General features: G+C 46.7%; 1 protein-coding gene across 1 annotated transcript in view; it reads right to left on the bottom strand.

Annotated features, from left to right (window-relative positions):
- LOC115083383 (chloride channel protein D-like) overlaps nt 1-25,394 on the bottom strand; it is a 472,614-nt gene that overhangs the window by 346,320 nt on the left and 100,900 nt on the right. Inside the window, exon 8 of the mRNA XM_029587184.1 lies at nt 21,656-21,753. Coding sequence (XP_029443044.1) covers nt 21,656-21,753 — 98 coding nt within the window. The remainder of the gene's footprint in view (nt 1-21,655; nt 21,754-25,394) is intronic.

The following is a 25,394-nucleotide window of genomic DNA, read 5'->3' as shown; positions in this document are numbered from 1 at the left end:
GGAAGATTTTCAAAGAGTTTACATGGCAAATACTGAAACAAAACCAAATAAAGAGATTAAATCAATCCATCAAAGAAGCAGAAGTATTTAGTGTGATATAAGGCCTTAAATTAGGAAAGATTTCACGCCTAGTTGGGCTAGGCTCTAAATTTTATAAGATATTAAAATTTCATATGCTCAACCCTTGATGGCACTATAAAATAATGTTTTGAGACAAGGTTTTCTCACCCTGAGATGAAGCAGTCTTTAATAGTGGTAATGCTGAATAAAAAAAGGAAATTACAAGAGATGGTTCGTATTGCCCAGTTTTGCTAAATAATATAGATATCAAATTACTGGCTACAATCTTGGCAGGAAGGGTCAATGGTATTGTCCTGGATTTGGTATCACAAGACCAAAATGGATTTATAAAACACCATCATATGGTTCAAAATGTTAGGAAATTGATTGCTGCATTATCAGAGGACAATGCTAAAGATATTGGGCTTAGATGAGGAAAAGGCTTCTGATGCTATTATGTGGACCTATATAAGAACATAAGAAATGCCATACTGGGTCAGACCAAGGGTCCATCAAGCCCAGCATCCTGTTTCCAACAGTGGCCAATCCAGGCCATAAAAACCTGGCAAGTACCCAAAACTAAGTCTATTCCATGTTACCATTGCTAATGGCAGTGGCTATTCTCTAAGGGGCGGATTTTAAAAGGCGCGCGAATTTTGTTTGCGCTCCAGGCGCAAACAAAAGTACGCTGGATTTTAGTAGATACGCGCGGAGCCGCGCGTATCTGCTAAATCCTGGATCGGCGTGCGCAAGGCTATGGATTTGTATAGCCGGCGCGCGCCGAACCGCGCAGCCTACCCCCGTTCCCTCCAAGGCCGCTCCAAAATCGGAGCGGCCTCGGAGGGAACTTTCCTTTGCCCTCCCCTCACCTTCCCCTCCCCTCCCCTACCTAACCCCCCCCCGCCTGGCCCTGTCTAAACCCCCCCCTTACCTTTGTCGGGGATTTACGCCTCCCAGAGGGAGGCGTAAATCCCCGTGCGCCAGTGGGCCTCCTGCGCGCCGGGCCGCGACCTGGGGGCGGGTCGGAGGGCGCGGCCACGCCCCCGGACCGCCCCGGGCCGTAGCCACGCCCCCGTACCCGCCCCCAAAAATGCTGCCGACACGCCCCGAAACGCCGCGACGACCGGGCCCGCCCCCCCCCGACACGCCCCCTCGGAGAACCCCGGGACTTACGCGAGTCCCGGGCTCTGCGCGCGCTGGGAGGCCTATGTAAAATAGGCTTCCCGGCGCGCAGGGCCTGCTCGCGTAAATTCGCCCGGTTTTGGGCGGATTTACGCGAGCAGGGCTCTGAAAATCCGCCCTAAGTGAACTTAATAGCAGGTAATGGACTTCTCCTCCAAGAACTTATCCAATCCTTTTTAAACACAGCTATACTAACTGCAACTAACCATATCCTCTGGCAACAAATTCCAGAGTTTAATTGTGCGTTGAATAAAAAAGAACTTTCTCCGATTAGTTTTAAATGTGCCCCATGCTAACTTCATGGAGTGCCCCCCTAGTCTTTCTACTATCCGAAAGAGTAAATATGTTTGTTTTTCAAGGTCCTACCTTGATATGGCTCAAGGCTTTATACTTCAATCCCAAGGCCAGATTACTTAATAATGGCCTAGTGACAGATTTGAATTAAGGGAATGTAAGGCAAGGATGCCTATTATCTTCAGTTTTATTTATCCTACCTATAGAGCCACTGACTATTAAGTTGTGAGGCCTTCAGGTCTTTGAAGGTTTGAAAGTAAGTTTGATAATTCTGAAATTATCATTACTTGGGGATGCCCACAAGGAGGTACCAGTGATACAGAACATGTTCTAGTTCCAGTCCTTTGTAAGAATAAAGAACATTCTCACAAGTCAGAGCCAATGCCCCTTGATGAGGGTCTCCGATAATTGTGGCAGGGCCCCTTTCTAATTAAATGGGCTGGGGGACAGTTAAAATATCTGGTGATTTGGGTCCTTTGGGATCTTGGTAAGCTATGTATTTTAAACATTAAGAGGCTCTGACTCACAGTCTTGCAAAATTAGCTATGTGGCAAAACTTTCCTTTATATTTTTGGGGAGGAGCATGCTTCTGAAAATGATAATTATGCCAAAAAGTTTATATAAGATCCATAGGCTCCCACGCTGGCTTATTAGACAGGATTTGGGAATACTTTGCTCCCTTATTTTGGCTTTTATTTGGAAGGGCAATTGGGCAAGGATAAATTAAGATAAACTACTCAGAGGTAAGGAATTGGAAGAGATTGAACTTCCGAATCTTCAAATCTACAATGCATCTTGCCAGTTATGATTTATTTGGGAATGGTATTCAGATGGATTGGTTCATACCAATCATACCAATCAACATCAGAGCAATGTTGATCGGTATGATACAACTGTGGTCATTACTATATCACTAACATCAGAACACTTACAGAACACTTTTGCTCCTACAGGCAGCAAAAAAAGAATCTTCTATTCTGAGCAGCAATGCAAGCCTAGAGATGGCTTCGACACTGGTGGGATTTGGACTACAGGACATCAATTTTTTTTTACCCATGGTGGATAGCCTGAATTTTCTACCAGGCCTTGAGCAAAAATCTTTTCAAATGTGGTATATCAAAGGATTAAAATATGTGACACACTTTTACGAAATGGGAAATACCTATTTGAGAGCATTTCAGCAAGTCTGTAAGGAATATGATCTTCCACACAGTCATTTCTACGCCTTCCTACAGTTGAGATGTTATTTAGCATTCTTCAAATGGTCTGCAAATGATGTAAATCATGAGCAAAAAACTTTTGAAGACATGCATGGGGTGGGAGATAGGAAAAATCTGATATCACAATGGCATGATTTATGTAAAAATAGAACCTGTAGTGGTATTGAGGAGCTTAGAAATTATTGGAGTAATGCACTTGGTATTGAAATATAGTAGATGATACTCAATGATTTTTTTTTTAAATCTACATCAAGATAATATGGATGCTTCTACATCACTGCTTCATTGATAATATAAAAAGATGTCATATGGTGTTGGCTGACACCCAACTGCAATAAATGTAATATAGTATCTGGTGGCCTGCACAAATTATGGCTATTCTGCAAAGTGTTAGATTTTTGGGAGAAGGTTCTACAGGAAATGCGGCAATGTATTGGGGGATATCTTTACCTATTAAAGGGCACATTCTCTTGCTGGGGGACCTATCTAAATTTGCAAAAATTAGTCAAAGTAAAAGGAAATGTATTATATTGGCCTAGCAGATAGCCTGTCAGTATTTATTAACTAAATGGATAGAGGACATGCCTCCACATTTGACTATCTGGTGAGAAAGAATGTCTCATTTAATGCAGATTGAATGAATAGATAAAAAGTTTGCCAAGTGTAAAATGTGTGATAAATACACATAATTGTGCAGAATTGTTTTATTCTGAAATGCTGGAGAATTTATCTGAGCTGGAATATTCATCAGTGTGGCAACAGTGCTGTTCTACATGTCCACTTGATTCGTAGGATCTGTTTGGGGCTGTGTGGATGGTGGATGAAGGTGTGATGTTTTTGGTGTGTATGTGATCATAGGGGTACTGAATTCTGAAGAGAAACTGTAACATGCACATTTTTATTATTATGCCATATTCATATTATTCTATCTGCTGTTTTTGTAGGTGACATAGCTATTGGATCAAATATCTGTTTTTTGGTACAACTTTGTACTATGTATTATGTGATGTTACAGAATAGAAATTATAATAAAAAAAACACTAAAAAAAGGTATAATAGGACAGAATAATCAAAGCATCAGTAGAGTTTAGTCATAAATTTTTAGCGACTGCATATGACATCACTATGTAATGAAATACCCTGATCTTTCTGTTAAAAAAAAGTAAAAATAATTGTATTCCTTATATTTTTTTCATTTTTGTTACTGTAATACTGTGCAACATGATATCAATTTTAAAAATTCTATTCTACTGCCCTCTGATCCCTAACTTAGGGCACAGTCTAGCAAAAAACAGTACATTCTGTGAAGGCAGGCTGTATGTTCAGTGGGAAGCACAGACATTCCAGATTAGTTTAAATGACAACCTTTTTATCAAATTGCGTGTCTGGAAGTATGTATAAAGATACTACACATGCAAAAAGCTTACTTCATTTCCACAACTGACCTAAAGAATGACTCAAAATTTTACACATTCAAAGCTCTGTGAAAAAAAAAGTTTTACTCCATTTTAAATTTAAAGAGGTCTCCTGTGACTTTTATATACTGTATATTCAGTATATAAAGTAAGAAATCAAACAGGCAATCAAACATATAAAGTCAAGTGTTCCCAAAAGCAAACTGTTAAACCAAAACATCTGGAAAACTGATATACTAGACATATATATCTTTATAAACAGTTTTTATTAAATACTCTATTATTAAACATATAGGGGCAGATTTGTAATCTTACGCACGCGGGGTACATTTTATAACATGTGCGCGCTGCCGTGCTCATGTAATAAAATCCGGGGTCGGCACACGCAAGGGGGTGCACACTTGTGCACCTTGCGCATGCCGAGCCCTAGGGGAGGCCCAATGGCTTTCCCCGTTCCCTCAGAGGCCACTCCGAAAGGGAACTTTCCTTTCGCTCCCCCCCACCTTCCCCTCCACCTGCCCTATCTAAATCCCCCTCTACCTTTATTGCAGGAGTTACGCCAGCTGCCGGCACGCCAACCCCAGGCACAGTCGCTGTGCCGGAAGACTCGGGACCGCCATCCCTCCTCTGGCCCCGCCCCCGGACCGCCCCTTTTTCAAAGCCCCGGGACATACGCGTGTCACGGGGCTTGCACGCGCCACCGAGCCTATGCAAAATAGGCTCGGCGCACACAGGGAAAGGTTTCCTGGGTTGCGAGCATAACCCTTTGAAAATCTACCCCATAATAAATCAGCTTATCAAAATATTAATAATAATAATACAGAGCATGCATCTAACAACCAATACCAGAAGAAAATTCACCTAATAGGGTCATTTTCTAAAATGTAATGGGCCGTTACCATGGTGGTAAAATTTAAATTAGCGAAGGGGTGGAGTTAGGGAGGAGTTTGGGTCGGGTTAAGGATAATGAGGTCGTGGCACCGCCGTCAGCGATAATGTTTTGGACATTATCGCTGGCAGTAGCATGGGAAATAGCACCACATTTTGCCATGGCGCTATGGGGGCAATAATATGCAGCATAGCCGCACCACTGCAGGCAAAACCGAACCACCACAATGCGGCTGGCTGCACACTATCACCTCCCCACCCCTTTTTTTTTGTCCCCCTGCCCCTTTTATCGTGGCAGATCATCAGTCCGCTACATTTATAGCGGAATGATGAATCTAGGCCTAAAACGGGTTTGCAATCTGGCAAGAACCGGTTTTATGCTGTGTTGTGCAAATCAATTCAGATGTCTCAGATCTACACATGTATACAGTCCAGAACAATGTTCATGACGGTGCTAGATGAAAGTGCGATATATTTTCAAACTAAATAATAAGATCCAAAGTATAGCATACTGAATGTCAAGCAAGACAAAAATTCCTCGTTCCCCAAAAATAGGCCTTCTATTTCACTGGTTATGGTTTTCTTGGGTGGGGGGGGGGGGGGGGATTATATAATTGGTGAGACTCCAAAGACTAAAAACATAAAGGTGAATTTTAAAAGCTCGACGAGCACATTAATTAGGGGATGCGAGACTATGTCAGGCTCACACACACCAAGAATATTTTGAAAGCTGTCAAGGTACGCTCATATCTCCTGGAGCACGCACATCTCAAAAGTTTTCAAAAGGGGCAGGACGTGAGCGTGGCCTGGGTGGGACATGACCATTTCGAGGCGCAAACCTGAGATGTGCACGTAAAATACTTACATACCCCAGTACATAATGACGTCCCCTGCCGTGGGAACTTGACTTCTGCTCTTGATATCGTGTAAGGGTTTGAAAGGTCGGGGCTAACTGGGAGGAAGAAAAGCTATTAAACTAGGGGGTTGGAAGACCATCTCTTAACTGGGCAAACTGGGAACAAACTGGGAACAAACTGGTTTTAGTGGCAATGGGGTCAGCGCACACCCCTTTTAAAATTCCCCCACTTACGAGGTAGGAGCAGCATTTGCATGCACAGGCGTGCATGCAGCCAGCCTATTTTATGACACGTGCGCATACGTTTCCCTGCAACTGCAAACAACGCGAACAGCATTTATTTATAACTGGCAGATGATAGTACCTTCTGGTTTGAATTCTATGATAGAATGGGAGGCTTTTTTGTAAGAATAATGATTTAACATTAACAGCCAATTTAAAGTTTTATTTTGACAAGGAGGTTTAAATATCCCTGAAATAGCGCAATGCCCAACCTTGTTTAGGGTTTCGCGCTGTCAAGAGACAGAGAAGGAAGGCTGAGGTAAGCGTCATTCCAATAGCATTATTTTTAAGGTTTGAACAGATATCCTTTTTGCTTTTTATTAATACAGACAGAAACTTTCATTCTGGCATGCGGGCGCACATGTGCGCGTCTTTGCGCACACACAGGGATGCATCCATTTTATAACATATATGCGTATGTGCACACATGTTATAAAATAGGCAGGATGTGCATACATATGCGCACAATTTTATATGGGTACATGCAAATGCCGCATCTACTATGTAAGTGGGGGGGGATTTTGTAAGATACATGCGTCAACGCCAATACCATTTCTGCAGTCCATTCCCAGTTCGCTCAGTTAACGGATAGGACTTTCTTATCCCCCACCTAACTAGCCTTTCTTTTACCCTGCCTGCCCCAATCCTTAAACCCTGCTGAGTAGCCTAGTCTTTTTTTGTTTTTCTACTTATACCTCCTCCATAACAGAAGTAAAGTTTCGCGGTAGGGACGCCGGTGCACACTTGTGCGCATGTTTACATGCACATTATTACTAACAGGTCCGAACCACCCATGTCCATCCAGACTTCACCCAGGCTCTGCCCATGCCCCGCCCATTTTTTGGCCTTTTGGATTTGTGCGTGTACTTAGCCACTTTTTTAAATCTGCATGGCGCGCACCGGCCGGAGACACGTGTGTATCTCCCGGCTTTGGCACGCATAGACCTTTCAAAATCTACCCAACAGAGTTTGAATCCTGTTTAAACATATATAAAATTGATGTGTAATATTTTGTCTTTAGACTTTAGAAACTTGCTGTCTCAACCAGGTTTACAAAGAAACACCGCTCTGTGTAAGATTCTGATTTGAAAATCATTTAGAACCATAATGTAAGTTTTCAATGTTGAATGAGTTTGGTACATTTTTAAGTTCTAAAAAACAATATCGGTTGAATAACAGCTAATGGCACGCTATATGATATGTTTATAGTCTTTGGAGTCCTGGTCAAGCATACAATCTCCTCACTCCCACCCCCAAGGAAGCGAAAACCAGCGAAACGGAAGGCCTTTTGTTGGGGAATAAGGAACTTTTGTCTTGCTCAACATTCAGTATTCTTTACCTTGAATCTTATTATTTATTTTGAAGATTACATTGCACTTTCATATAGCGCCATCATGAAAATTGTTTTGACCTGAATACACCTGGACTGATCTGCATAATACAGCATAAAACCGATTCTTGCTAGACTGCAAACATGTTTTAGTTAGATGAATTTTCTTCAGGTGTTGGTTGTTAGATACATGCTATGAATTATTAACATTTTGATATGCTATATGTTGCGCGCCCCATTCGCATCCGGCCCACGCATGGGCCTGCTCACCTCTCTGGCTCCTCTGCAGGTCCAGGATCGGCCTCCCTAGTGGCAGCCGCGAGCTCTTCCAGGCCTTGGCGTCCACTGCGTACCAGGCCTCATGCCGGAGTTCGGCGCCTTCCGTAGCATTGGCCAACACGCGCGCGCGGGACCGGGCCTCTTGTAGGGCCAGGGGCGGGTCCTAGCTCCGCGGTGCGCCCTGACTGAAGGAACAACTTAAGGAAGTTCCTGCCTGCACTTCCTTGCATTGGCAATTGGGTCGGCTTATTGCTAGATTGTCACTGTGTGCTAAATCTTGTTCCAGTCTCGTTCCAGCCTTTTTCCAGGATCCTCCTCTTCCAGCCTTGTTCCTGCATCCTACTGTTCCAGCGTCCTTCTGTTCCTGTGTTCGTATGTCATCTCCCCAGGTAGTACCTTCGGACTGTCTCTCTGGTACTGACCTCGGCCTGATCCTTGACCCCTCTGCCTGCTGCCTGCCTTCTGACCTCGGCTTGTTCCTTGACTACTCTGCCTGCTGTCTGCCTTCTGACACCTCGGCCTGCCTGTAACCTCATCTGACCTCTGCATTGTTTGACCACTGCTCGGACTAACCATCGGATTCTGACCTCTGCCTGATTGACTACGTCTCCTGATTCTGGCTCTGTCCCTTGCCTTGTCATCGCCTACACTGTTCTGGTCTTCCTTGCTCCACTGACTTCCAGCCTCGAACCCGACGTGCTCCTCTTCTGTCGGTGGCACGACTGTCTACCATCTCTCCATGGAGACCCTGCGAGGCCCACCTAAGTCCAAGCAGAGCCCGGGTCCCTATGGGCTCCACCAGGGGGAATGCGGGCTTCCAGTGATGAGCTCACCTATACGCCTCTGTCTCCTCCAGTGCTCTGCCCACTGGGGGCAGGTGCTTCCTGGTCCCTACCAGGGAGCCGTTCTCCACTGCTCTAGGACAAGGGTCTAACCCCCGAGCGCAACACTGTACTTAATAAAATCAGTTTTAAAATATATTTATGAGTCTAATACAGTAGTTTTCCAGATGTTTTGGTTTAGTCAGTATATATATAGTGAAAATAGATACCACACAAACTTGACTAGTTTATATAGTTTTGTGTTACTACTGTCTAAGATTACCCCAAAGGTAAATCAGCACTACAAACATAAAAACATTTGCAAGAGTTATTCTGAAAATGATCCTGCATAAGATGCACATATTATACATGCATGCTCTAACTATACTAAAAATAACATGTACCTTTTCAACAAACCAATGAACATGTAATGAAACTAACAAATTCATACCAAAGATATATCATTTTTATTGGCATGACGCAATGTTGAAATTTACCTGTGAAGAACGTTGACAGGATCCTCGTTTCACCTGATAGGGTTTTCAGGGGAATTTGAACATGCAGAAGCATCAGATGTTGCGCCTGGAGGTGGACCCTTGTCCTGAGACAGTAAGGAGGGGCTTCCTGGTTGGACCCAGGAAGCAACTGCCACCAAAAGGCGGAGCACAGGAGGAGACAGAGGCTAGCTGGATTTATGTGGGCCTCTCAGGGTCTCCCGGATAGGAAGTATAGAGGTGTGCCCACCAGGATCAGGGTGCTCAGTCGATGTCAGAACTGGAGGCTTGGGGAAGCAAGGAAGGCCAGAAGAGTGTCTGCGATGACAAGGCTAGGAGTAGGGTCAGGCTCAAGGAGACTTGGTCAGTAATAGCAGAGGTCACAATCCAGAGGTCAGTCTGAGAGTAGTCAGTCAAAGCAGGGGTCAAGTTCCAAAGGTCAATCCGAGAATAGTCAGTCAAAGCAGGGGTCAAGTTCCAAAGGTCAGTCCGAGAGAGGTCAACCAAAGCAGTGGTCGGGTTCCAGAGATCAGATGTGGTCAAGGAAGGCAGGCGAGGGTCAGAATCCGGGCAGCGATCACTGTAGTCAAGAACAGGCAGAGGTCATATCCAGAGAGCGATCAGCGTAGTCAAGAACAGCAGAGGTCAGTACCAGAGAGTCAGTCCAAGAGGTTCTACCTGAGGGAACACAGGAACAGAAGGACGCTGGAACAGAAGGACGCTGGAACAGAAGGACACTGGAACAAGGATGGAACAAGACTGGAATAGCGATGAAACACTGAGGCAAACTAGTACACACACGGTGTCGACCCCGATTGCCAAGGCAAAGAAGTTAGGGCAGGAACTTCCTGATATACTGTGCTAAATCAGGGCACCCGCGGAGCTAGGACCCACCCCTGGCCCTATAAGGGACCAGGTGGTCTGCGTACACATGCCTAGGAGCGCGTCCGATGACATGGAGGACGCTGTGGAGGGCCTGGTGCACTGAGGAAGGCCCGGTGACTGCCGCCACGGGACGCCGAGGTCTGGAGGAGCTAGCTGCGGCCATGGGAGAGGCTGACCCGGACCTTCAGAGGAGTTGGAAAGGTAAGCAGGCCCGTGCACGGGCTGAGCACAGACGGGGCACGCAACAGTACCCCCCCTTCTAGGCCTCCCCTTACGCGGCTGAGGTTTCTCAGGGTGAGCCCTGTGGAAGGCCCTGACGAGCTTCCTTATCTAGGATGTTGTGCGAGGGTTCCCAGGAGTTTTCTTTGGCCCCAAACCCTTCCCAGGCAAGAAGGTATTCCCAGCGGCCTCGATGCCGACGGACTTCGAGGACCTCTCTTACCTGGAGGATGTTGTCGGGTTATGTTTAGACCTGTGGAGGTGGAGGATCTCTGCGGGAAGGCCAGGAAAGCATGAGTGGTTTTACAAGGAGATGTGGAATGTGTTATGGATGCCTATCGCATGAGGTAATTGGAGCTGGTATGAAACAGCACCCACTCTTCAAAGGACCGGAAATGGGCCAATATATATTGGTGCCAGGCAATGTGAGGGAAGTCGTAACCTATATGCCGGGTGCTTAGCCACACCTTCTGGCCAGGATGGAAAAGTGGCGCGGGACGTCTATGGGCGATGGAAGTGCGATTGGAATGTTCAGCGGCTTGGTTGAGGCGTCCCTTGACTTGATTCCACACCTGTCAAATGGTGTGAGCTGTAACTTGGGCGGCTGGTTATGGGATGGAGAGAGGTACTGGTAGTGGTAAACGTGGCTGTCGGCCAAACACCACGGAGAATGGTGATACATTGGTGGCAGTGGCGATGTGGGTATTATGTGACACTCTGCCCAAGGCAGTAGATCGGACCAGTTGTCATGATGATTGTTCAGCATACGAGCGAAGGAAAGTCTTTAGGATCCAGTTGGTTCTTTCCGCTTGGCCATTGGCCTTGAGGATGGTAGGCCAACGTGAAAATTCAAGGTTATATTGAACTTTTTACACAAGAAGTGCCAGTACCTTGCAGCGAATTGTGGTCCTCGGTCTGATATGATTTCTTTAGAAAGGCCATGAAGACAAAAGATGTGCTTGAGGAACAACTTGGCCAACTCTGGAGCTGATGGAAGGCCATGCAGGGGAATAAAGTGACCCATTTTGGAAAAACGGTCAATGATGATCCAATCACTGTATTATTCTGTGATGATGGCAGATCCGGGATGAAATCCATCGATATGCTTGACCAAGGTTCAGTGGGAGCTGGAAGTAGTTGGAGAAGGCCCCATGGTCGCCCTGTTCGGGGCTTTTGTTGGGCATAGATGGGGGCATGAGTCAACGTAGTTGCGGGAAATTGAACCATATTGGGCCACCAATAATGTCTCCGCAGCATCTCGAGGGTCCTTGTGCAGCCCGGATGGCCTGCTAGCTTAGAATCATGGTAGGAACCCGTTCACGTAACCTCAGTGGAACGACGGTTTTCCCGGCAGGGGCCTTGGTAGTCACTGCAAGTGTTACACAGGCATGGTCAATGATATGTCTTGGGACATCAGGGATGTCTTCTGGCTCGAATGATCTGGAGAGCGCATCTGTGCGGAGATTCTTAGAACCCGGGCGATAGCACAAGTCAAAATGGAATCTTTCGAAGAACAGCGCCCATCAGGCTTGTCTCAGGTTCAGGAGTTGGGCCTCCTTCAGATGCTCAAGGTTTTTGTGGTCGGTGAAGATAGTAAATTGTGTTGCGCCCCTTCCAACCAGGGGCACCACTCTTGGCGGGTCAGCTTGACCACAAGGAGTTCCCAATCCCTGACTGTGTAGTTCTGTTCAGTCGGTGAGAACTTGTGCGAATAGAATGAACACGGTACTAATGTACCTTTGGGAGAAAATTGGCTCAAGACCGCATTAGTTCCAATAGCGGATGTGTCGATTTCTACAATGAAGGGGCGACTAGGGTCTGGGTGTTGCAGGCATGGGCCGGAACAAAAGGCTTTTAGTGTTTGGAAGGCAGCTTGAGCTTTGGGGAGTCCAGAACACGGGTGTTAGCTCCTTTCTTTGTCATGGCGGTGAGCGGGGTGGCCAGAGTAGAGTAATTAGCAATAAAGTTTCTATAATAGTTCGGGAAACCAAGGAAGTGTGTGTAATGCGTGGAGGCCAACTGGCTGAGGCCAGTCTCGAATGCCTTGAAGCTTCTCTTGGATGCATAGAAAATCGGAGATGATATACCCTAGGAAGGGTAAGCAGTTTTGTTCGAAAGTGCATTTCTCCAATTTGGCATAGAGATGATTCTCTCTCAGGCATTGAAAGTACGGTCTTGACGTGATCATGATGTGATTCCAGATCCTTAGAAAATATCAGGATGTCGTCCAGGTATAAGATTACAAAAGAGTACAGCAGATCTCGGAGGATCTCGTTCATGAGATGTTGAAAAACAGCAGGGGCTTTACATAAGCCGAAGGGCATCACGAGATACTTGTAGTGACCATCCCTAGTGTTAAATGCGGTCTTCCAAATATCTTCCGGTTGGATATGTATAAGATTGTACGCACCCCTCAGGTTCAACTTGGTAAATATGCAAGCCCCTTGGAGGCGGTCAAACAGTTCGCTGATGAGGGGTAACAGGTATCTGTCCTTACAGGTTATGGCATTAAGCCCTCTATAGTCAATACAAGGGCGTAACCCTTCGTCTTTTTTTTGACGAAGGAAAACCCTGCTCCGGCAGGAGAATCAGAGGGTCTGATGACCCTTTTTCCAAGTTTCTGGATGAGACAAACGGGTAGGTTCTGCCCTGGCAGAAGTTCTATAGGGCTTAGAAAAGATGTCCTCGAATTCGGAGTTCTGGGCTGGCAGCCCGGTAAGAGTTGTGGTCTTTAGAACAGTTACCGTTGGAGATACTTGTCGTAGACAGGTCTTCTGGCATTGCGGGCCCCATTGCAACCAACTGCAATGAATGCCAATCGAATTGAGGTCCATGGATCTGGAGCCAGGGCCAGCCCTAGGACGACTGGATGTGTAGAACGCTTAAGTACATAGAAAGACATCTCCTCTTCATGGAGAGGGCCCACGGTGAGGTGGACGGCCACCATACGGTGGGTGATGAGTCCGGGAAGGTGTTCCCCTTGGATGGATGAAATGCGAATGGTGACCTCTAGGGGTTGAAGAGGAATGTTCAGAAGTTTGACGATGTCATCCATAATGAAGCTGCCACTTGCCTCCTGTGTCGACAAGGGCAGTGGTGGTGAAGGAGTGATGCTTGATACTAAGCGAGATTGGAAGTAGACGTTGGGGGCAGGTGACAGTAACTCCCAAGCTCAGGACCTCCGCCGGGCTCAGGCATTGCAGTTTCCTGGTTGGACTGGGCAAGGCTGCCGAAGATGTCCAGGAGCACCAGAGTAAAGGCAAAGACCCTCCTTCCTCCAACGAAGATGCTCGGTCAGAGACAGTCCCCCACGGTTAACCTGCATAGGTTCCTCAGCAGGAAGTGGTGGTGCCGATGAGGTGCAGGGAGGGCTTACAGCACGCATTGGGCGTGGAGTAAGAGATCGAGAGGTCTTTACTTCTAGGCGCTTTTGCAGAAGTCGATGGTCGATCCTCCCAGAGAGGGAGATCATGTCCTCTAGAGACGTGGGAGTCTCACGGACGGTGAGTTCATCTTTGAGAGCACTGGAGAGACCATCTAGGAAGATGGCTTGCAGACACTCCTGTTACCACCCAAGCTCAGTAGCCAGGGTCCTGAAATCCACCGTGTACTCGGAGAGGGTTTTTGACCCTTGACGGAGGTAGAGGAGGTTATGACTGGCTTTGGCTTGACGGCCCAGGTCTCCGAAGGTCTGCTTGAAGACAGTGATGAACTCTGATAGCTGGGAGAGCATGGGATCAAAATGTTCCCACAATGGAAAAGCTCATGCTAAAGCCTTTCCCTCCAAGAGGGAAAGGATGAAGGTTACCTTCGTGGTTTCCTTCAGGAACAAAGAGGGTTGCAGTGCAAATTGCATGAAGCACTGATTAAGGAAGCCTCGACAGAGGCGTGGGTCCCCGTTAAACCGAGGAGGTGCTGGAAGAGCCAATGATGCTCTAGGTAGCAGAGAAGCCAACAGGGCCACGGGGTTGGCCAAAGCTGTATCATGCAGCTGGGAATGAAGCTCTTCAACCAAAGAGGCCAATGATTCCAAGGCTTGTCGATGTTCTTGGACCGATGCGGCCAAACCCGGTATGGCCCGGGAAGCAGGGGACTCTGCTGAGTCAATGGCCTTGGCAACCTGTTGCGCCTGGAGGTGGACCCTTGTCCTGAGACAGTGAGGAGGGGCTTTCTGGTCGGACCCAGGAAGCAACTGCCATGAGGAGGCGGAGCACAGGAGGAGACAGAGGCTAGCTGGAGCTTCACCACTGGAAGCCCGAGGTCCCCCCGGGTGGAGCCCTTGGGGACCCGGGCCGCTTGAACTTAGGTGGGCCTCGCAGGGTCTCCTGGATAGGAAGTATAGAGGTGTGCCCACCAGGATCAAGGGTGCGTGGTCGATGTCAGAACTGGAGACATGGGGAAGCAAGGAAGGCCAGAACAGTGTCTGCGATGACAAGGCTAGGAGTAGGGCCAGGCTCAAGGAGACATGGTCAGTAATAGCAGAGGTCAGTCCGAGAGTAGTTAGCCAAAGCAGGGGTCAAGTTCCAAAGGTCAGTCCGAGAGTGGTCAGCCAAAGCAGGGGTCAGGTTCCAGAGATCAGACGTGGTCAAGGAGCCAGGCAAAAGTCAGAATCTGGGCAGCAATCAGCATAGTCAAGAACAGTCAGTACCAGAGAGTCAGTCCAAGAGGGAACACAGGAACAGACAGGTGCTGGAACAGAAGGATGCTGGAATAGAAGGACGCGGGGAACAGAAGGACGCTAGAACAAGATTGGAACAAGCGATTTGATACTGAGGCAAACTAGTACACACACGGTGTCGACCCGATTGCTAAGGCAAGGCAGTGAGGGAAGGAACTTCTTGATATACTGTGCTCAATCAGGAAACGCCACGGAGCTAGGACCCGCACCTGGCCCTATAAGGGACCGGGTGGTCCTCGCATGCGTAGGGGTGGGGCTGATGCCACGGAGGACACTGAGCCCCACCTTGAGGCCTGGTGTGTTGAGGAAAGCCCGGTGACCACCGCCGGGGGACACTGAGGCCTCGAGGAGCAAGCTGCGGCCACGGGAGAGGCTGACCCGGGACTTGGAGAGGAGTTGGGAAGGTAAGCAGGCCTGTGCTCGGGACGAGCGTGGACAGGGCATGCAACATAAGACAGATCTGAGCAGGATTAGAAATATGCTGTCTGTCTTAAAAAACTGTGTTTATTCAAAACTAGCAGAGATCTGTATAACAGTTATTCTAAAATTAAAAAATAAGTATTAATGAATACTGCTCAATCCTAATTATTGATGTTAATATCAGAAAATGAACTTGTAAAGAGTAAGCTTACTTGAATGATGCAAAATGTTTGTGTTTGTCTCAAAAAGATTGTCGTTTCCAAGAACAACTCCAATATGTAATGTGTAGGATGTCCACTATTCCAAAACATAATAACCAAAACAAAGATCACTACCCACAATCAAATGCTTAATGCATATCTTTAAAAAAAAACTATATATATGGATTAAAATCCACTTAGTAACCCCAACAAATACCTTAATATCATGTCCGAAAAGTACTTTCCAGGAAAGGTATTTTAGGTCACAGGAGCGTAACGGCTCAAACGAGGGTTTCATGAGCTGGGCGAGAACCACGTTTAGATCCCAGGAAACCACCGGGGAATGAGTAGGAGGTTTTAGTTGAAGGAGACCCCTCATGAAATGTCCCACCAGTGGATGGCAAAAGATAGCAGAACCATCCACATCCCAATGGTATACTCCTATGGCACTGAGATGTACCCTCTCCAAGGTGGTCTGTAGGCCAGATTCAGAGAGGAACAATAAGTAGTCCAGAAGAGCCAAAGGAGTACAAACTGCAACCTTCACACCAGGAAGAGAACCACTTCCACTAAAGATTGTAGGATTTTCTGGTGGATGGTTTCCTAGGCTCCAGAAGAACATGGGACACCACCACCAGTAGGCTGAGGGCCTCAACCGTCAACCAGTCAACATCCATGCTGTGAGGGCTAGGGACTGGAGGTTGGCATGGCAAAGTAGGCCATGGTCCTGTGTGATGAGGTCTGGTGCTGTTCCCAGACAGATTTGGGGAAGCACCGCGAGCTCCCAAAGGGTTGGGTACCAGACCTGATGGGGCCATGAGGGAGCGATCAAGATTATTATGCCCTGATCCTGCTGCAACTTTTGAAGTATCTTGGCGATAAGGGGAAGGGGTGGATAAGTGTACAGCAAGCCCGCATCCAGTGGATTGAGAATGCGTCGGCCAATGACCCTTTACCCCTCCTGCCGAGGAAGCAAAAGTGGCATACTTTCCTGTTCTCCCGAGAGCAAACAGGTCCAAGTCCAGGGTCCCCCAGCAGCTGAAGAGGCGATTTTCCACCTCCTACTTAAAGGACCTCTGGTCTGAATGACCAACTCAGAGCATCAGCCAGGATGTTGTCCATCCCTAGAAGGTACACCGCCCAGAGAGTTATATCATTGGCGATAGCCCATGTCCAAACCAGGACTGCCTCTTGGCAGAGAGGGAATGACCCAGTTCCACCCTGCTTGTTCAGGTACCACATGGCCACCTGATTGTCTGTGTGTACCAGGATTACTTTGTTCACCAGCAGCTCCCGGAACACCCGTAGGGCATATCGGACTGCCCTCAGCTCCAGAAGGTTGATTTGGAGCCTCCTTTCCTGGGGCAACCAGAAACCCTGTATGCAATACCATTAGCAATTAGCAATTAGCAATGGTAACATGGAATAGACTTAGTTTTGGGGTACTTGCCAGGTTCTTATGGCCTGGATTGGCCACTGTTGGAAACAGGATGCTGGGCTTGATGGACCCGTGGTCTGACCCAGTATGGCATTTTCTTATGTTCTTATGTTCTTAGGATGAGTGCTCCCCACCCTGTCTGAGAAGTGTCGGTGGTGAGCGAAACCGGGGGCGGAGCTATCGCAAATGGGGACCCCTCTAGCAGTTTCTCGGGGACGGTCCACCAGTGAAAAGAACGTCGCAGCTCGTCCATGACTACAATGGGGGCATGTAGGTCCTGGGATGCCTGACACCACTGAGATCGTAGTGTCCATTGTGCACTGCGCATGTGTAGCTGAGCAAACAAGGTGACATACACATCTCCATCATATGGCCAAGCAGCTGGAGCAAGTGGCGAGCAGATACCTGGATGCGGTTGGAAATATGATGTGAAAGAGCCGCCAAGGTCTCTGCCCTGTCCTGAGGGATGTAGACCTTGTTCTGGACTGTGTCCAGGAGTGCCCCAATGAAGTCCAGTTGTCTGGCTGGCTGAAGGTGGAACTTGGGGTAGTTGATCAAGAATCCCAAGGTTTCCAGTGTGTCGATTGTGAGGTGCATGGCCACCTGAGCCCCCTGGATCGAGCTGCCCTTGATGAGCCAGTCGTCAAGGTAGGGGAATACATGAACACCCTGCCTGCGTAGATGGGCACAGACAACTGCCAATCATTTGGTAAAGACCTGGGGGGCAGATGCCAGACCAAAGGGCAGAACATAGTACTGGTAAAGCTGGTGGCCCACTCGAAAACTGATGTACTGCTGGTTCCCGTGGAAAATGGGGATATGGGCATATGCGTTTTGCAGATCGAGGGAGCAGAGCCAGTTGCCCCCCCCCCTTGAGAAGGGGGATTAGAGTGCCCAGCGAGACCATCTTGAACTTCTCTTTCATCAAGAACTGGTTTAGGGCTCTCAGGTCCAGTATGGGCCAGAGGTCTCCCATTTTCTTGGGGATAAGAAAATTCCGAGAGTAGAACCCTGTGCCTTGCTGGCTGGTGGGAACTGGCTTGATTGCGTGCATGGAAAGGAGGCGAGAAAGTACAGCATGAAGTATTTGATTGTTCTCTACCTGTTCCCCATCCTGGAAATGAAGCCAGGAGCCCAGACAGACCATGGATAGGACCCAGTGATCTAACGTGATCAAACTCCAATAATCCGCAAAGAGTTAAAGACAGCCTCCAACTGGGTGGCCAGCTTTACGCTGCTGGCTCTGACTCCCTCCCAAGCAGTCAAAATCCATGGCAGAGTTTTGCGGTGGGGCCGTGGTTGCCCGAGGTGGCTGAGATTGCCTCTGTCTGGGTTTCACCACTGGCCACTGAGGTCTAGATCTCACGGCAGGAGGGTAATACCTGGGGGGGCCGGTAAAAAAGTCGCTTCAGATATGATCGAGTGGGCTTCCTAGCAGGCTGAGTGTCAGAAGTACTAGCTGACAATTGTTGAAGGGTCTCTTGAGAGTCCTTCAGCTGAGCCACAGCATCTTTGATATGGTCATCAAACAAGTTCTCCCCAGTACAGGGCAGGTCTGCTAGATGGTCCTGGACCTCTGGGTGCAAGTCTGATGCACGTAACCATGCTGTGTGCCAGGTCCCAATGCCCGCTGCAGCCGACCTCATGGCTGTTTCAAACACGTCATATGCCGCACGGACTTCGTGTTTGTCACATTTGAGGCACTGCTGAACAACATTCTGAAACACCTCTGGATACTGCTGAGATAGGCGCTCATCAAATTCTAGTGCTTGTTTCCACAAATTTCAAGAATACTGCCCCATGTAGAGCTGATAACACGCTATGTGGGCAATGAGCATGGCATTCTGGAATACACAGTGACCCAAGGCATCTAGGGCTTTGTGCTCACGCACCGGCGGTGCCACCAATGCATGGGTGCACACCCTCTTAGCCTTCTTAAGGGCTGATTGTATCACAACCGACTGGTTTGGGAGTTGGCGGCAGTCAAACCCAGTGGAGGGTTGAACCAGGTACAATAAATCCATCTTTCTGTTGACTGGTGGCATCGAGATCAGATGCTCCCATAAGCGGGTTACCAGGTCCTTGAAAATATCATGGACGGGCACCACCACTACTTCCTTCGGTGCATCTATGAACTGCAGGATCTCGAGCATTTTGTGTCTAGAGTCCTGCTCTGCCAACAGCTGAAAGGGGACGGAATCGGCTATGGCCTTGATGAACCCCGCGAAGGAGAGATCCTCCAGAGGGGATTGCCGCCATTCCTCTGGCGGGGAGGGCTCAGAAGTTAAATCTTCTGACTCATCCGATGAAGAGATAAATGCATCCCATTCCCAGGGTTCATAATGGGGCTTACCCTCGCTGCGGCCCTCCGGGGAGGCAGGAGGGGGAAAGCTCACGCGAATGCGGGGGCCAGGCCTTGATGGCATTGAGGAATGCACTGAGCGCATCAGAGGACCTCAAATTCTTGAGGAATCTGATGGCGCCATCAGCATTGGGGGCACCGAAAGAATCTGTGGAATCAATCCCAAAGGCCCGGGGAGAGCTGGACGGTGAAGGGTCACTGCAAGCCTCCTGCCCGCCATCTAGCCTGATGGCCTCTTCTCTTCCAATGAGTTGCTCACCAGTATGGGGGCTAGTGTCGATGGCAGCAGTGTGCTCAGGGGTCTCTGAGGGGCTTGAGGCACCGGTGTCAGCTGCGTAGTAAGCATACCGAGCAGCATATCAAGCCTTTCCAGCAATGGTGTGAGCACCAGTGGAGCAGGATCTTGCGGCGGAGACAGTACCCGGGGAACCAGAGGCTCGAGGCCCTGAGAGCCTGGACAACCGCCAACCGCACATGCCTTTCGAGCTCCTCATCGAATGCTTGAAAAGAAAGCACTGTTTGAGGAGGAGCAGGTGGAATCAGGAGACCCTCTGGTTGGAGGGGGACTGATTCCTCCCCTCTGGAACCAGTGGAGGCCACCTGGAGGCGTCGGTGGAATCAGAGGGGATGACATCCTCCACCCTCGACCGCTTTGTGGGAGGCACCAAGGTCGATGCCCAAGGTCGATGCCTTCTTTACTAGAAGAAGAGGAAGATCGATGTTGATGTTTCCTGGACCTCTCCTGGTGGTCCCCATGATCCTTCCCCAAAACTGAGGGGGATATCAAGGAACCTGAATGGGAGCGGGAAGAAACAGACAACGGACAGTCTCCTGCACCCACCTCGGGAGCAGGCCCGATAAGAGAACTTAGGGCCTGGGCCTCCTTACCGAGTGTTGCGGAGGTCACTGATGCCAGGGATTGTTCTGAACGTTTGGCCCAGAACAATTTCTCCATTTTGTCAAAGTGGGCCCTGCGACCCTTCGGGGTCATTTGGGTGCAAAAATCACAAACATGGACATCATTGGAGGCCCCCAGGTAAAGGACACAGACCTCATGGGGGTTTGTGAGGGATATTGTATACAGGCACTGGGGGCACTGGCGAAACCGGATGATGCCATCGGAAAAAGAACACGATGTGCAGTCAATGGCCAGCAGGTATCCGGAGGCAGCGCCATCGGCAATCGATTGCGAAGTCCCGAGGAAACTTACCGATCTCCGAAAAGAGGGAGAGGGACCCTACAAGATGTGTAGAAGCAAAGAAAAAATGTTTTAGGAAAAAACAGAGTGAGCTCCTGAACCGCATGGTGACAGCTTTGCAGAAAAGAAGAGACTGAAGAGAGACCCTGTGTGGATCCATGGTTAGCGGCATGCTGGACATGTTCAGTATGCCAGTCAAAGTTTCTAGAAACTTTGATAAAAGTTTTCCATGCCGGGCTCCATCTGATGATGTCAGCCAGTTGTGAGGACTACCATCCTGCTTGTCCTTAGAGAAATGCATATACACAGTACATCTTTGTAGGATCTTATACTCATGACCACGCACTTGGACTTTTTACAAATTTGATTTGAGTAACTTTGATATGTTTATGTGAGATAACTAATCTGTATCTTAAAAAAATCTATAGCGTTTTAAACGTCACTGTATCACAGATCTGTCCGGATGTCCTCAATCTTTGTTGTTGTATACATTGGTATATAGTATATACATTGGTAAACAGTATATGTAGATTGTATTTTTAATGTTCAATTGTATTTTTTATGTATAGAAATATGATAATATTTTTGTATACTCTTATGATAATATCAGTTTAATAAAATAGTATTTTTTATATAAATAAGTTCTTTTTTCTCATTAACCTTATATTACTGTGTAAGATATATGAATTTTGTTCTAAATAGTAGGCTCTGAAAATGTCTACTTTGACATGTAAAGGATATGCAAGAGAAGTTCATGTGAAGGATATTATTGACAAAGAACAAGGAAACCTTTTGGATCATGTCAGGTAAATCTTAGGATGCTACTGGTCTGTAGTGTTTTGGATCATGGGGACTACTTGTCCTTAAAAGATGAATGATTCTTCAATTCTATGTCACTTCATTTGAGTGAAACATAAGGACAATACAAGAATTACTCTTCACTGATATTTGCACAGATTGCAGTGCTACAAATCTCAAACTTCTGTTTACTCAATATTCATTCATTCAGTTTGCACATTGAATCTCTTAGCTCACATGAGTAGCTGTGTATGGTGGCACACTGTATGATGGGCACTGAGTATATATCTGTTTAAGAGCATTCAGTCATCCATGTACGCCTTGCTCATCACTTACAGCTCAGATTTGTTTTCCTCTTGGAAGTCTGGGAAGGTCATAGCTGGCGTGCAAGGAAAAAAATATGGAACGTAAACTGTAACAGTGACTGTCAATATCTGCAAATTTGAAAATAAAAAGAATGACATAAATGAGGAGCACAATAAATCAGGGTTTTCAACTAGGCAAGCTAAACCAGTCCTGATATATCTTATGGAATCTATAAAACTATAGTCCTGCTTTGGTTAAAGAAATTAGAATTACAAGTTAATAGATGACATGAACTGAAACAGGATGCCTTGATAGTAACTATAAAACTGGTAAACTGTAGCTGCCTCATCTGTTTTAAAGGAGCTCTCATGAACTGAACACTACTTCTGTATGGTCAGGTGAAAAGCAGCTGCTGAGCAGCAATGCTGGAAGCCTCTCTCTTTGAAATCCTAATATTTCCTGGTTTCAATCTGTCTAAATAGAAATTATTGCATTCTGGTCACATTTATGAAGACTCTAGAGCAAGATTTAAGGATTAGGGTGTAAAAACCCCACAAAACTGGATGCATAGTACATTTAGTGTTTGTGCCAAATTTAAGGCTCATACAAAAGAATCAATCAAAATTAGAATGCCTTAGAAAAATCTGCCAACATGCTAAAAGCTTCTTTGCACAAATTTGATATAACATAAGTTTTTTCCAAGGTTTAAGTTTAACTCTAGGCAAAAAACTTGTGCAAAAAAAAAAAAAAAGCTGAATAGCCTCTACACATGTAGTTTTGAATTGTATCCAAAATATCCACCCTAATTAACATATAAGGTAAAGACAGTAGGAATTTATAGGTTGAAATGACACTGTTTTGTCCTAAAATTTCACAGCAATAACACAATCGTGAGAGGGGAGAGATAATCTTATTTCGATGCCTGGTCTTTATGAATTTATCCCCTGAAGAAGCCTGGTTGGCGAAACAAGGCCCTTGTTGGGATACCAAAAAAACACAAGTGGCACACATCGTGAAGAGGATTTGAAAAGAAATTTGAATATTTAGAAAGAGATAATTGAGACCAAGTTCATTGACTTGGTCACTATATAACATTTATGTATAAATGTCATAATATTGATTATATAGTACATAGGTTAATAGATCTAGTGGTGTTTACCACCCAATAAGACCAATAGTATTATTAGAAATGTTTATCCTTTGGTGTTATTTGGGCAATTGAGGGACAGATTGAGATTAGAGGTAGCATAAAGCAGAGGGCAAATATAAGACGGGTATATGACGATATAATTGTGGATATTGTTATGAAGAGTCAATTCAATATATATAAAAAAAAATTTTTGATGGAATGTTTTATATAAAATAGTAAAATTGTTATTTAATAAATATCTTACTAGATAAACGAAGCTTGACCGACGTGCCGCAAATGCGCGGTAGAGACCAGCTCTACCGCGCATGTGCGGGCGAGCACGTCGCTCTGAGCAAGCGTCTGAAAGAAAACAATGGCGGCGTCCAGTGGCAGCAGCGGGCGGCGGCGGCGGCGGTACCGGCAGCGGGCGGCGACGGCGGTAGCGAGCGGCGGCGGTACCGGCAGCAGGCGGCGACGGCGGTAGCGACGGCAGTAGCGGGCGGCGGTAGCGAGCGGCGGCGACGGCGGTAGCGGCCAGTAGCGAGGGAGGGAGAAGAGAGAGAGAGGGAGGGACGGACTGAGTGGGAGGGAGGGACGGAGAGAGAGAGTGGGAGGGAGTGACTGAGTGAGAGGGAGGGACTGAGTGGGAGGGAGGGAGTGGGACTGAGAGTGAGTGGGACTGAGTGAGTGAGAGGGAGGGAGAGAGGGGGGAGGGAGTGACTGAGTGGGAGGGAGGGAGGGGGGACTGAGTGGGACTGAGGGAGGGAGAGAGAGGGAGGGAGGGAGTGGGACTGAGGGAGGGGACGGAGGGAGTGGGGACAGAGTGAGTGGGACTGAGTGAGAGAGAGGGGGGAGGGAGTGAGTGAGACTGAGTGGGAGGGAGGGACTGAGTGAGAGGAGAGGGAGAGAGGAGAGGGAGGGTGGGGAGGAGTGAGGGAGGGAGGGAGGTAGGAGGTGGTGAAGAGTGAGGGGAGAGAGAAAGAGGGGGAGGTGAGAGACAGAGGGATGTAGCCCGTTTTAACGGGCTTAACGGCTTGTTTTCTAATAAAACACAATCATATTTATAGAATTATGGGATTTTTGAAATTAATTATATAAGGAACACAATAGTGCTTTTTTCCCCAAATATTTTTGGTATTGGGGTTTTTTGAATATAGTATACGGTTAGCACTATTTATAATACATAATACGTTGCCTTAGTTTTTGATTTATATATATATATATATATATATACAGGTCTAAAGTCCAAAGTCCAAGTTTCTCTTTTCTGAAGCACCATTACAAGGGGGAAATTCTTTAACCCCTTATAAGTAAGTGCCATATACTGTTTAAAAAAAAACATGAGAAAAGCTGGTGTGAACTGGAATTGTGCCCTAATAAACAGTCGATCGAGACAAGTGATTAATAATATAGTGCTTACACAGCAGTTGCCGCCACCCTTAAAAATTTAGGGCCTGATTTTCAAAAGCATTTACATTCGTAAAACTGGATTTTATACGTGTAAATGCACTTTACTTCTGTAAGTGGGCTTTTTAAAATTGCTATATGTGCCACTGAATTATCCATAGGATTTACTCATAGAAGTGCACTTTACGCACGTTAATGGCTTTTGAAAACTACAACAATAGTATGTTACATTTACGTGCAAATGTACCAGACTACATGGATCATTTTGGTCTTTATCTGCCATCATTTACTATCGAGCCGATCCATCGGAGCGCACTGTTACCTGGCATTTGGACGCGCGTTTTGGACGTGCTAGCTTTACCCCTTATTCAGTAAGGGGTAATAGCGCGTAAAAACTGCTTTTCTGTCATCCTCCGACTTAATATCATGGCAATATAAAGTCGGAGGTCCCAAAAGTTTAAAAAAGTAAAAAATTTTTAAAAAAAATTTAAATTGGGCCCGTGGCTGGCGGGTCGAAAACCAGACGCTCAATTTTGCCGGCGTCCGGTTTCCGAACCCGTGGCTGTCAGCGGGCTCGAGAACCGATGCCAGCAAAATTGAGCGTCGGCTGTCAAACCCACTGACAGCCGCCACTTCTGTCAAAAAAGAGGCGCTAGGGACGCGGTAGTGTCCCTAGCGCCTCTTTTTACCGCATGGCCTAATTTAAATAAATTAAAATACTGTATCACGCGCACAGGAGAGTGGCCTGTGCGCACACCGGGAGATTTTACTGTATCGACCCGTGTGTTACTAAGTCAGTAGGTCAATAATTTCACCATTTAGAATCATTTTCTTTTTTCACATTTCTTATTTACATCAAGAAACTTAAATTATGAGGTACATAACTGTATATAACAGTATGATATCAAGAAATAAACTGAAAAGTTACCACCTTAAATATGGTCTATAAAGAACCCGAGGGAGGATCCAATAGAAAAGTCTAGGAGCAGACAACAGAAAACAAAATAATTCTAGAAAAATCTGTCACAACATCACGACCGAGTTGTCTTCACTGGGTGTCCCTGAGTGAGCGTCTTCTATCTTTTTAAAAACCGAAAAGGATTTCAAATGGCTAGAGTCAAGGGAAAATATATTTTACACCCACACAATTAATTATATATTTACAAGGATGTCAGAGAAAAAAATTTCAACTCCAAGAGCTCGACTCCTATCACATCGCTAGAAAAATCTCTC

The sequence above is a fragment of the Rhinatrema bivittatum genome, chromosome 2, assembly GCF_901001135.1.
Source record: "Rhinatrema bivittatum chromosome 2, aRhiBiv1.1, whole genome shotgun sequence".
Classification (NCBI taxonomy): Eukaryota; Metazoa; Chordata; class Amphibia; order Gymnophiona; family Rhinatrematidae; genus Rhinatrema; species Rhinatrema bivittatum.
Note: the sequence above shows the minus strand (reverse complement) of the source record. Positions and strands in the feature narration are given on the sequence as shown.